Source organism: Tursiops truncatus, chromosome 18 (assembly GCF_011762595.2).
Source record: "Tursiops truncatus isolate mTurTru1 chromosome 18, mTurTru1.mat.Y, whole genome shotgun sequence".
NCBI lineage: Eukaryota > Metazoa > Chordata > Mammalia > Artiodactyla > Delphinidae > Tursiops > Tursiops truncatus.
In genome coordinates, this window is record NC_047051.1 from 15,835,720 (window position 1) to 15,848,920 (window position 13,201).

Genomic DNA, 13,201 nt, shown 5'->3' on the forward strand with positions numbered 1-13,201 from the left:
GTCTACCTAACACTCCACTTCATCTTCCAGGACCCCACTTCTTAGTAATAATCGCTACCACCCCATGAGCACTTGCTATGTGCCAGGTGCCGTGCTAAGGGCCTGGCCCCCATTTTGAACGTATTCAGTTCTCACAATGCCCCTTTGAGGCAGGTCCTTGTATCAGAAAGGATTTTTTGAATATAAGGAACAAAAAATCAGCTCTGGCTAACCTGAGAGGTAATTTGTTAAAAAAGCTCGCAACTTCAAAGGTTGGTGAAAGGAAGGAACCAGGTGGCTCCAGGAAGCGTGGGCTGTGAGACCCGGGCAGTTGCTCTGGGCCAGCAGTGAAGTGAAATGAACCCCAGAGAGTTCCTCTCTCCTGGCATCAGGTGCCCACAAACCAGTCCTGGGAAGGTGGCTAGGTCCCTGGACCTTGGGTGCCAGGCTGACCCTGGTGTGGAGAAGGCGCCTCCAGGGAGGACAGGCCCTGGGATTTCCCCCTCCAGATGCACGTGACAGTGGGGGCCAGCCCCCAGGGAATGGGACCCTACTAGGAAGGGAAATGGTGCTGAGTAACTGAACCCCGAGCTGCGCTGTAAGCTCCAGCTTACAGATGGGGGAACTGAAGCGGAAAGGTTGCTTCTCTTGGGTTTCCACAGGGTAAATGGCTGAGCTCCTGTGCAGCCCACGCCTGCCCGAGCTCATAGTCCTTCTCTTCGGCTGCCCTGCTCCTCCCAACTGGTTTTCTCCTGTTTCCCAAACCCACCACCCTTCATCTTTGCCATGCCACTCACATTCCCACCTCTCCCTGCTCACAGGGGCTCAGAATATACCCCCTCTTCCAGGAAGCCCTCCCTGGATGCATCAGCTCTATGTGAGTGGCTCTCTGGACCCCTTTAAGCCCTCACTTCCTTTTTCTTATGTTCTGCCTCCCAACCAGGCTACAAATCTTATTCCTAGAAAGCCTGGGAAACTGGACCATTTGGGAGCACTTTCCCAGTTTAGGAAAAAACCCCTGTGCAGGGAGATCAGCTCTGTGCTTTGTGACCACCTAGAGGGGTGGGATAGGGAGGGTGGGAGGGAGGGAGACGCAAGAGGGAAGAGATATGGGAACATATGTATAACTGATTCACTTTGTTATAAAGCAGAAACTAACAACCATTGTAAAGCAATTATACTCCAATAAACATGTTAAAAAAACCCAACAAACAAACAAACAAACAAACAAAACCCTGTGACTTAATAGCTTTGATTTAAGCACCTGGGTAGTATGGTGTAGGTGGTGGTCAGAGGTGTGGACCGACATCCATCTCATCCTTTTACTCACTGTGGACCTGGGTGAAGTGACTTAACTTCTCTGAGCCTTAGTTTTCTCATCCACAAACCAGGGATAATAATATACAGCCCTTAGGTTAGCATAAGCATTAAATGAGATCATACAGGCCAAATGCTGGCCTAATCACTTCACTTAGGTTTCGTTATCTTTCATAAGTGATAACTTTTCAGTGTAGAAAATAAGAGAATACAGATAAGCACAAAGAAGATTTCTAACCCAGTAAAGAGAGATACTGGAATCCTTCCTGGAGGAGGTGATACCTGTCTGGATGTTTATGAAAGAGTCAGGCTGGGGAGCAGAGGGGTCCCAGGATAGCATGAGCACACAGTCCGGGCATGGAGATGAGAAGCAGCCCCATACTGTTGGAACTTCAAGCACAGGACTTCTCTGATGGGCCACACCCCACACATGTGCTGGGCTGGGTGTACAGCAGTGAACCAAGAATAGCTGGACCCTGCCCTTCCGTTCTAGTAGGGGAGAACTACTGGAAGTACACCCAGCATGGTCGCTGTTGATTGGTTATATCGGGTGAGGAGCTGGGAGCATCCCTGGTTTCTAGCTTGGACATGTCACCAAATGAATACGGAAGACTGAGTTATGTTTTTAACATACTGAGCCTGAGGCCTGAGGCTATTCAGTGGAACTTCTCCTGAGTCTGAGAGACACAGGAGGGCTTGGTGGGAAGGGCACCTGCCAGCTTTGGCTGAAGACACACCTGGTGTTATGCTCTGGCGCTTCCACTTTTGACCCACGTGACCTTGGCCAACTCGTTCACCCAACTGGTCCTCAATTCCTTTGTTTCTAAAGTGAGGAAAGTGGTGTGCATTCCATAGGGTTGTTTTACATAGAACAATACGCCTAAAAATACTTCGTGTCTGTATTAGTCAGCTCAGGCTGCCTTAACAAGATCCCACAGACGGGGCAGCTTAAACAACTACCATTTAGTTGGGATCGGGGAGGAGGGCACTTCCAGATGACCAGATCCAGGGGGTGGTCACTGGAGGGAGGCAGAGCAGGTCACTGGAGCCAGGGGGTGCCAAGGAACTGACCTCAAGGCTAAGGAAGCAAACCAGAGCAACAGGGAGACTCTGGGCGCAGAGATGAACCTCAGTCAACGAATCCCGTGTCCAAAGCAATTCACACACCTATAGAATGCCACCAAGGACGCTAAGGATTGATGCCTTCATTCTCGCCAGTTCTCATTCTTCCAAATGAAATTTCACTCCTTGGCAGCATTTCCAACTCCAGTGTGTGCACTTTTCCTAATGAATCTTTCTCTGTTTCTCTCCTACCTTCTGTCCCCTCTCCTCCCCCTCCTTTGTTGCTCTGCCCTCCAATCCCTGGCTCCCTACCACGACCCAGATGTCTCTCCTACTGTACAACCCCATCAGGATGAGGCGGCTTCTGTCCAAGGCCGTGGTGATTGATGATGACGACGACGATGTATATCCCTAGAGGCAGAACGCACACAAATATTACATCCACCTTCTCAGCCTCTTCCTCTTCCTCTGGTTCTTTCTGGGAAATTACTGGGTCTTTTCTGTTTACCTGCCAGATTTTATTCCACCTTTCCAGCAGCCTCAGGACTACTGTGACAAAACCCTGTACGTCTTTGCAGTAGGTGTCCTCGTGCTGGGCTTACTTGTGCTGGGCAGCAGCTGTGTCCACGTGTGGTCCAGGTGGAGGCCTGCTGCTGAGGAAGACTGAGAACCAGTCCCTCCAGCACATGCACGCACACATGCATACATGCACAAGTATGCACAGGCACACACACACATATACACGTGCACAGATACACAGGCAACACATACACATGCACAAATACATGCACACACACACATATACACATGCACAGATATGCATACACACATATACACATGCACAAATACAGGTACATGCACATATACACATGCACACACACATATACATGCACATACATATACACAGACACACATGCACACACACATATACAAATGCACAGATACACACGTGCATACACACATATACACATGCACAAATACAGGTACATGCACATATACACATGCACACACACACATGCACAGATACACAGGCACACACACATATACACATGCACAAATACACACATGCACACGCACACATATACATGCACATACACATACACAGACACATACACACACACACACTGTTGCAGGAGAAGGGCACGCTGTGAAAGCAATAAAACCTTCCCTGCAGGCATTTAAGACCCACCAACATGCTGAGTGCTCTAGCAGGCCAGAGAGATGCCAAAGAGATGCTGGCCTGCCTGGGTCTAGGAAAGGCACATTTACTCTTTTCAGAGTGAGGATTTTGTATTCATAAGAGTTTTCAAAGGGGTTTTTTTTTTTTGAAGGGATGAGGCAAAGAATGGGAGACCTTTTCAAATCACAGTTGCAGTTCCAATGACTGTTAGGAGAGAGAGGTTTGTTGTTGTTACTGCTGCTACTGCTGGGTTGTCATTCAGCCACGACACCTTGAAGTTATAGAAAGAGCATGGACTTTCACACAAGACACAGCTCTACTCGCTATGATGACTTTTGTTACGAGAAGGAGAACAGTGCTCTTATTTAACGAGTCCACCTGCCTTTGGGGAAAGTTAAGGAGCCTCTCTCCCAACCCCAGATCAGCTGGGTTTGCGCTGACGGGTGGGGCCTCCCAAGGGCAGCTGTAAAATCTGCCAAGGTCGAGGAAGTAGATTCCTGCTCGAAGCTGTGGTCTGGCCCGCTAGCCGGGCATCCAGAGAGAGCGTCGCTTTCACAGCGTGTTCTGTGCTACTACAGATCCTTTGCTTGGCCTTGAGTCTGCTTCCTTCCCTGGTTATCTGTGTACATCTCTGTGGTTCGCTGATGACATAAACCAGTCTAGTGGGTTTTGGCTGGGTTGCCTGCAATGTGGCTAATGTAGGTGCTTTTGGTCTCTGCGTTTAAATACTCTACAGTAGCAGATCTCCTTAATGCCAGGCTAGGGTTTGGAAGTCTATAAACCCATTTGTTTGGGAGTCCGTGACGACACCAAACAGCCACCACTCCCGTGCCCTCTCGCCGCCGCTGTGAGCTGAGGTTCCTAGGAGCGGGGTGCCGTGTCAGGGTGTCAGCCCCCGGGGTGGGGGGAGCCCCTGTGCTAGAGAGTTCTAGATGAAGACTGACATGTGTCACAGCTTCTGTCTGTCTTTACACGGAGCTGGGCTGCTGTGTGTGAGGGGGTGTGTGTGTACTTCATAATCAAACCAACCCCTGAGTGGCCACCGGTGTGGGGCACCTTCCTTTATCAGAAGTGTCAGCTCAAAGCAAGAGAGGCTCACTCCTCCCCGTGGCTTTAAGAGAAAAGGACCCGTGAGTCCCATGCGCATCTCCATCGAGTTTGGAGGCATCTGTCACCTGGAGTCACGTTTGGTCCTGGTTTCCTCCCAGGTAAGAAGAAGGTGCTAGCTTTTCCCTCTGCTGGGTAGAGAGGGGAGAGCCCTTATTCCACCCCTGTCCCTCTGGGTACTTTCTAGTTTCCTTTTCACTTGAGCCGTGAAGGAAGATCAGAGGGTTTGCAGCTTGCAGTTCCTGCCCTCATTTGTGATGCCCCGTGGCATTCTCGTCGTGCCGCACATTGCCCTCTCCGTGCTGGGGGCCTGAGAGGGTCTGCGGGCAGGCAAGGTGCTCCATGGGCTTGGGACCCAGACAGTTCTCTGGGCCAGCAATAAAATGAGTGAACCCCAGAGAGCTGCTGTGCATGACTTTGTGGAGAGACACTGAGTGACTCGGGGTGACATCGTCAGTATGCTATACCCACATGCCGGCAGGCTCTGAATGGTAATTTATTAGGGCCTCCCTCAAGGGATGGTGAGATGCTTATGACGAGGCGCATTTCCAGAAAGCCGTTCAGGGCCAAGGCAAATGGTCCACAACCATGGTTCTCTGAAGGTCTGACTTAATCCAGAGATGACATGCAACTGTGTAGGAAGTGATGGGCTGCTGGCCCTTGAACTGATTCCATTAGTACCATTTCCCTCGTCTGGGCTTTTGATAGAGGATGAGCGTGGCAAGCTCACAGTTGTGATCGCTTGGCAGGGCCCTGGAGTACGGACATTCTACACTCATGTACCTGCAGACTGAAGCACCAAGGCTGGCCCAAACCACGGCCACCCCTCCTCTGCAGGACGTCCTAAGGCAATGGTGCTCTGGGGAAATGAACAAGGTAACCCTGAACTTTCTGGATGTTATGAAAACTCAAAGAAGAGACCCACACGGTTAGGAGGAATAATCAGTTGTTCCCTTCTGAGAAAAGTCTGCAGCAAAAAAAAAAAGTGTACACTGAAGTCACTTAATTCTATTTGCTACGATGGGCGTCATGCAAAAACACCATCGTGCTTCTCTACTCCTTGCCTGAATCTCTCGAGATTGCAGTTGGCTGCAGTGCAATGGGATTATTCCATTGGGGTCAGCCACACTAGTGGGTCTCAGACCTCAGTGAACATCAGAGCTATTCCCGGGTTTGTTTAAAATGCTGAATCCCAGCCCACAGGTATTCTGATGTGTGGGTCCCCACTGATGCTGATTCCATGGGTTAGAGAACCGCACACATGCCCTCAGCCCACGCAAGAGGCACAAACTGACCCAGGACGGCCCGATCCTGGCGGTGACCATGAGGGAAACATGATGTTACTTCCAGCGTTTCATGTTATTTCCGTCTGGTTTACCGTAAGAAGAGGCAAAGTGGTCAGTAGCTTCCATTTTTGTGTAGCTGAATCTTGTGCTTCACTTCCTTGGGGGTATTTTCATGTTGATGAAATAAACTTGGTCAGTTTGTTCCTCAGCACCTTTCCAGAGCGCCCTGGGGGAGAGACTCCTCCAAGCCTTCGGACTCTACTTGTTCTTAAACCAGTGGCATCACCACAGGTGCAGACTTTCCCCTCGGAAGCCGACAAGCATCAGGGGCCTGTTCTAGGCAGATTTGCTCCACAGAACTCATAATCCTCAGGTGGATGGACGGGTTTGTAGTGGAGATTCTAGAAAAATGACGTAACAGAAAAGCCTTCTTATTGATTCTAGTGGTAATTTTTCTTTTTACGAGTAGGGAAGTAAGAAGAAAGCAAATCTCTCTTTTATAGAGATCGAATTTCAGTAGTTCGGTTTTCAGGTCAGCTGGGGTCATAGCATCCAAGTCATCTTGGGTATCTTGGGAGACAGCATTTTGCTATTTAGCAGAAGGAAAATAGGAGATGGGTGTTTGCGGCGAGCCGTTTCTGACCGGCAGAATAACGAGCCGCCACACGCAAGATTCTTCTCGTATCACACTTTATTGGAGCACAGCTTGGTTGAAGAAAGATGGAAGGAAGACCCCGCAATCCTAGAGCAGTCTGCTTATATAGGGATTAAGAACATGTGTCGCTCTGTGATTGGCTTTCGCCGATGGTGCGACTTGTGAGCCAGCATCGGATAGGTCGCTACTTTACGCAAGCGCAGTGGCCACAGGAAGGATGACTCAGCTTATTTCAGCTTCCTGCCGCGTAGCAGTTAGCTGACCGCGCCCTACAGGTGTTTCTGTTTTTTAAATTGAAATACACATATATATATATATATATATATATATATATATACACACACACACACACACACATTCTTTTTTATATTTGTTTCCATTATGGTTTATCACAGGATATTGAATCTAGTTCCCTGTGCTATACAGTAGGACCTTGTTGTTTATCCATTTTATATATAAGAGTTTGCATTTGCTAACTCCAAATTCCCAATCCATCCCTCTCCCATCCCCTCTCCCTTGGAAACCACAAGTCTGTTCTTTACATCTGTGAGTCTGTTTCTATTTCATAAAAGTTCATTTGTGTCATATTTTAGATTCCGCATATAAGTAACATCATATGGTATTTGTCTTTCTCTGTCTAACTTACTTCACTTAGTATGATAATCCCTAGGTCCATCCGTGTTGCTGCAAATGGCATTATTGCATTATTTTTTTATGACTGAGGAGTATTCCATTTTCTATATGTACCACATCTTTGTCCATTCATCTGGCGATGGACATTTAGGTTGTTTCCATGTCTTGGCTATTGTAAATAGTGTTGCTGTGAACATAGTGGTGCATGCATCTTTTCGAATTATATTTTTGTCTGGATACATGCCCAGGAGTGGCATTGCTGGATCACATGGCAGCTCTATTTTTAGTTTTCTGAGGAACCTCCATACTGTTTTCTGTAGTGGCTGTACCAACTTACATTCAGGAGGTGGGGTGTTTTCAAATACATCTTGTATTGTTTTCTCTGGAACGCTTCCTTAGATCAGTTAGCTTTTAAAGTTTAAACTGTCTTACTGCATTGTATGGAAGTATAGTTCCACTTTATAGGAAAAGAAAAGGCAACTGGTACTTTCTGCAGGTTTGTACCATACCAGATGTGGTATCAAGGGTTCACATATATGGCATGTTCTAATCAGGCTCCTGAAAAGTCTCGTGATTCAAAAGCCCTTTGTTCTGATCACCTCCTGTTCATTCCATTGGTGAGAGAGGGGTTCCCTGCCCTAAATAGGGTGGCCAAACACACAGCACCTGACATTGAACAGATGAGATGGACAGCCTTTTTTTTTTTTTTTTTTTTTTTTGCGGTATGCGGGCCTCTCACTGTTGTGGCCTCTCCCGCTGCGGAGCACAGGCTCCGGACGCGCAGGCTCAGCGGCCATGGCTCACGGGCCCAGCCGCTCCGCAGCATGTGGGATCTTCCCAGACCGGGGCACGAACCCGTGTCCCCTGCATCGGCAGGCGGACTCTCAACCACTGCGCCACCAGGGAAGCCCTGACAGCCTTTTTTGAGTCACATATACTCACAGCCTGGGGAGGAGGATGTGGCCTGCTGCGTGATGCCACATGGACACTGCATGCAGAAATGGAGTGAACAACCAGGGCTGTAAGGGGTCCTGCTTTGTAGTTACAAGAGGGTGGGGTAACCTCTAGTTCCGCAGGAGGATGGGATTGGTTTGTCTGAATAATTTCGCAGGCTGGCAGGGAGGTGAAGCCTGTGAGGTTGCCGAGAGGGTGGGGTGTGGCCAGCCTGACTGATCAGGGAACTAGCCGGGTGAGTAGCTTTCCCCGCTGGGCGGGGGGCAGATCTGGTGAAAGCAGGGGACTCTCAGCTAGGCCTTTGGGCCTCTCCGAAGCTCAAAGATGTCAAGGCAGCCCATGACCTTTTACGCCTTGCAATACGCCCTCCAAGATCAATCCCTGCCTGTATTGGCCATATTCCCTGGATTCTTAGTATTAGTATTCCAAGTATTCCCTGGATACTTAGTCCTGGATTCAAGTCTGGCTTTGAACTTTCTCAAGCACCAAATCACCAAAGGAGATATAATCAATGATAAGATATGCATTGTCCATGAAGTTCGCCCCCCTACCCCAGCACTATCCAGGTGAGAACACTCATCGTCTCCTTCCTGAATAGCTCTGTCCCTGGTCGACAGCACTGAGCTCCCGTGAATGATTTTCCCCACAATTGCAAAAATCTTGCAGTCTGATTGGATTCTTCCAAGACGAATTTTTTTTCACTCTTTATCTCTTTACTTTAATATTTCAGCCTTTAAAATGTCCTGTAGCCTGTACTTTTCCATAGCCACACACACAAAAAAGGCATTTTGCAAGTCAGTCTAGAGTTTATAAGTGTGTTTATAAAGAAGGCAGTTTCAGTTCAGTTGCCAGTCCTCTGGGGCAAGGCGCTGTGGCCCAGCTTCCCCTGGTCCCTTGTGCCAGCCCAGTGGGGCCGCCCCAGCTGCAGCAGCTGTTGAAGCTAATGGCTCACACCTGCAGCCTTTCCGGAGCCCTTCCTTGGTTGGGTAGAGCCAGCTTGTGCATGAGTTGCCACTCCCTTGCACATGCACACGTATACACACACAAACGCTCGCACGTGCGTGTACACACACACACACACACACACACACACGGTTATCCGTTTCTAAGGACTGATCGGGACAAGAGGGCATCCCAGCTTCAGGGCAGGTCAAACTCTGGTGTCATTTACGCGCCAGAGCTCCCCAGGGGGTCAAGCCAGACTTCACAGAAGCCACATCCTTTCCCAGCTTCTTCCTTTTTCCTGTCCTTCCTCCCTGTCTTGCATTCTGGTTTCTCCTGAGACCACTCCCTCAATACATCACATTAAGTGAAGCTCCACTTCAGGCTCTGCCTCCGGGGAACCTGACCCAGGACAGGGCTATTTTTCCACAGCTGGAGGCAGGAGCTATATCAGTAGTATAGTCCCTTTTATAAGCCCTTTTTTTTTCCTAAAATGACTGTTTTAAAACTTTGTTTTCTTTATAAAGGTGATACACGCTTATGGCTAAAAATTCAAGTAGTGTCAAAGGCTATAAAAACTTAAAAGATGACCTAAATGGGAAGGAAATCCAAAAAAGAGGGAATGTATGTATACATATAGCTGATTCGCTTTGCTGTACAGTAGAATCTAACACAACGTTGTAAAGCAACTATATTCCAATAAAAATTAATTTTAAAAAGTAATATAAAGCTAATATGCATATTAGGTTAAAAAGTGATGTGATCATTTAGTTTACTAATTAAAAATTTGTCTGAAAAAATTAAAAAAAATAAAAAGTAAAAGATTTCAAACCCTACCATAACTCTTAGTTCTAGTCCCCCAAGAGGTCACCAGCATTCATCTTTTAGTCTCTTTTCAGAACATATCTGTATATATTTAAGCATAAATATGTGATTTTTATATAATTTACATCACATTATTCATACTACTCTGCAACCTGCTTTTTTCCATTTACAAACCAAGAACTTCTTTCCATCCTCAACGCAGAGACCTGCCTCAACAATGACCAATACACGTAAGACTCATTTAAATAGGCACTTTCTCTGTAACTGTCAGGGCCGATCATTTCTGTGAATCAAAATGGAAAAACTAGTAGTTTGACATTTTATTTTGCCAAATGAACAACTGAGAGCTCAGTTTGACAAAGTAGTTGTCAGTTCCCCCCTCGTGTGCCAAACAAATGAGCCTGACTGAACCCAAACTCCCTGTGAAATGATTGAGGATCCGATTAGATCAAGGGCACGTGACCCACCCGAGGGCAACTCAGCTCAACAGTCCCCAGCAGTGGATTAAAGCTCGCGAGAGAAAAGAAGTTGAACTGGTTCTGTGTTATTCACATCCACAAAACCACATACGTGAGGAGCAAACTATCCTTCCAATAGAGCACCTGTGTGTGAGCGTGTGTGTATGATTAAGAAGCTGTATTAGGCAATGAACACAAGACAGAGGCAGCACCTGAATATCACAGAAATTATAAAACATGTTTTAAGATACATAACAAAAGTAATAATTAACCACAGAGCAATACCATCTCACACCCACTAGGATGGCTACTATAAAGCAACAGCAAAACCCAGAAAATAACAAGTGCTGGAGAGGATGTGGAGAAATTGGAACCCTTGTGCACTGTTGGTGGGGATGGAAAATGTTGCAGCTGCTACGGAAAACAGCATGGAGGTTCCTTAAAAAATTAAAAATAGAACTGCCATATGATCCAGCAATTCCGCCTCTGGTTATATACCCCAAAGAGTTGAAAGCAGGGTCTTTAGAAGATATTTGTACACCAGTGTTCACGGCAGCATTATCCACAATAGGCAAAAGGTGGAAATACCCCAAGTGTCCATCAAGAGATGAATGGACAAACAAAACGTGGTGTATGCATACTACGGACTAATATTCTGCCTTGAAAAGGAAGGAAGTTCTGACACACACCACGACGTGAATGAACCTTGCAGACATTATGCTAAGTGAAATAAATCAGTCACGAAAAGACAAATACTATATGCTTTCATTTATGGGAGGTCCCTCGAGCAGTCAAATTCATAGAGACAGAAAGCAGAATGGTGGTTGCCTGGGGCTGGGGGGAGGGGGGAAGAGGAAGTTGATGTGTAATGGGAACAGAGTTTAGGTTTTGTAAGATGAAAGGCTCTGGAGATGGATGGTGGCGATGGCTGCATGACAGTGTGAATGTACTTAACGCCACTGAACTGTGCACTTAAAAAAGGGTTAAGATGGTAAATTTTATGTTACGTATATTATACCACAATTTAAAAATACGTAAATAAAATCACGTATTCCTCAATCCTTCCAAGCCTCCCCAGCATGATGGAATCACCCAGGATTAAACAGCTGGCAAGGGCAGGGCCGTTTAGACATTCCATGCATATGTAAGGGCACACATGCTCACAGGCTAACAAAAACCCAGTCTCACTCTTAGTTGGCTGAGGTCTTAGTGCCCCGCCTTCTGTCTCTGAGTGCCTCTGACTTAGTGGGGGGGGCGGGGGGAGAGGTAGGCGCGGGGGAGAGATGCTGGTGGAGGGAACGGTGAACTTGCAGCCTCCCAGTCAACACAGGAACCAATCAACCAACCAAAAAGAGGAAGGAGATGGTAGATGGTAGAGGAAGTTTCCAGCCCCACACAAATGACTGAAGGAAGAAACTGAAGAGAAGCCCCCAGGAGAAGTGTCCCATCCTTATAGAAAAGGGGTTATATGTGTGGGGTCCGGACCCCGACTGTCGGGTTGGAATCCTGACTCTGGTACTTTCTAGATTCTAGTGTGATCGTGGACACGCCTTGAAATTCTCTGTGCCTCAGTCTACTCATTTGAAACGAGCTTAGAGTAGTGCTTGGCACATGGCAAGTAGAGTATAAGTATTTGTTAAATAAGAGAAAAGGTCCTGTGTTTCACCCTCACTCCTATGCCTCAAGGACTGGGTGGTTTATAGTGCCGTGTAGAGGGGAAACTGAGGCTCGGAGAGGTGCAGTGTCTCCTGTGAAGAGGCATCAGAGCTGCACACGGGTCTTCTGACTCTTGATCCCAGTTCTTGCCACTGCGTGTCTGCTGCCCTCTCCCTGTGTCCCTTGGTGGCCCTTGTCCCGAGCCAGCAGTGGGAACCAGGTGGTACAGGGAGCATTGGTCAGGCTGAGTCACTGCAGCCCCTCAGAGCATCAGAGCATTCTCTGGCTTCTCCGACTGCTTTTGCACTGAGGACCTGTCTGCCCTGAAAGGACAGCCCTAGAAACAGACTGCGTGAGACTTTCAGACCCACACAAGCCCCGTCTGTGGGAAACCATTTCCTTCATCAGTTCCGTTAACAGGGTGACTGATCGACCCAGGCATCACGACTGCCCCGCCCTTGGCCCATCTCGTCCCCGTGCCTGGTTCTTGGAAAGTGGACAGGGCTAGGGAAAGAAGGTGCGCCTTCGTGTGTTTTTTAATTTGAATGGTAATTCGTGAACATAGTACAGAATTCAAAGGCACCAAAGGGTGTTTGGTGTAAGCAGAGTCTCTCTCCCCACTGACAGATCTCTTACGAGAGGCCTCCGCCCCATGATTAGCTTCCTGTGAAGGGAAGGACACCCTTAAATCCATGGATCTGCCCTTCGGGGAGTTGGTTCAGATGGGCAGCAGACGGTTGCCCCAGGGGAGAGCGACTCTGTTAAACTGGTGGCGTCAAGTGACTTGGGGAGGCAACCAGAGAGGCAGTGCTGAGTGGGGTTCTGCCTCCCGCCGGGTGCCCATGTGGGTGGGTCATTGTCTGCCGTGTCATCCCTGGGCTGCTTCTCTCCTCCCTTAGTGTGAACCCCAAGAGGCAGCCTCCGGTTTCTTATAAGCCTTTTGCGATTAAGGCTGGGAGCGCCCATCCCTTCTCGTGAATATGGAAGAGACGGGTTCCTTAATCCGTGTACAGACAGGGTCAGGACACTGAGGGAAAACAGGGATCAGCATCAGAGACCTTCCTCCCGACCCACCTCACCCGCCTGCCTTTTTGTTCCCTTTGCTTTCATGTCTCCTCCCTACCCCCAGCTGCACACTAAACATGTA

General features: G+C 48.0%; 1 protein-coding gene across 1 annotated transcript; it reads left to right on the plus strand.

Annotated features, from left to right (window-relative positions):
- Positions 1-1,085: 1,085 nt before the first annotated feature.
- TMEM272 (transmembrane protein 272) lies at positions 1,086-3,384 on the plus strand. Its single transcript, XM_073795137.1, is given in 1 exon segment — positions 1,086-3,384. A coding segment is annotated over 1 exon segment (345 nt). The 5' UTR covers positions 1,086-2,680; the 3' UTR covers positions 3,026-3,384.
- The last annotated feature ends 9,817 nt before the right edge of the window (positions 3,385-13,201 follow it).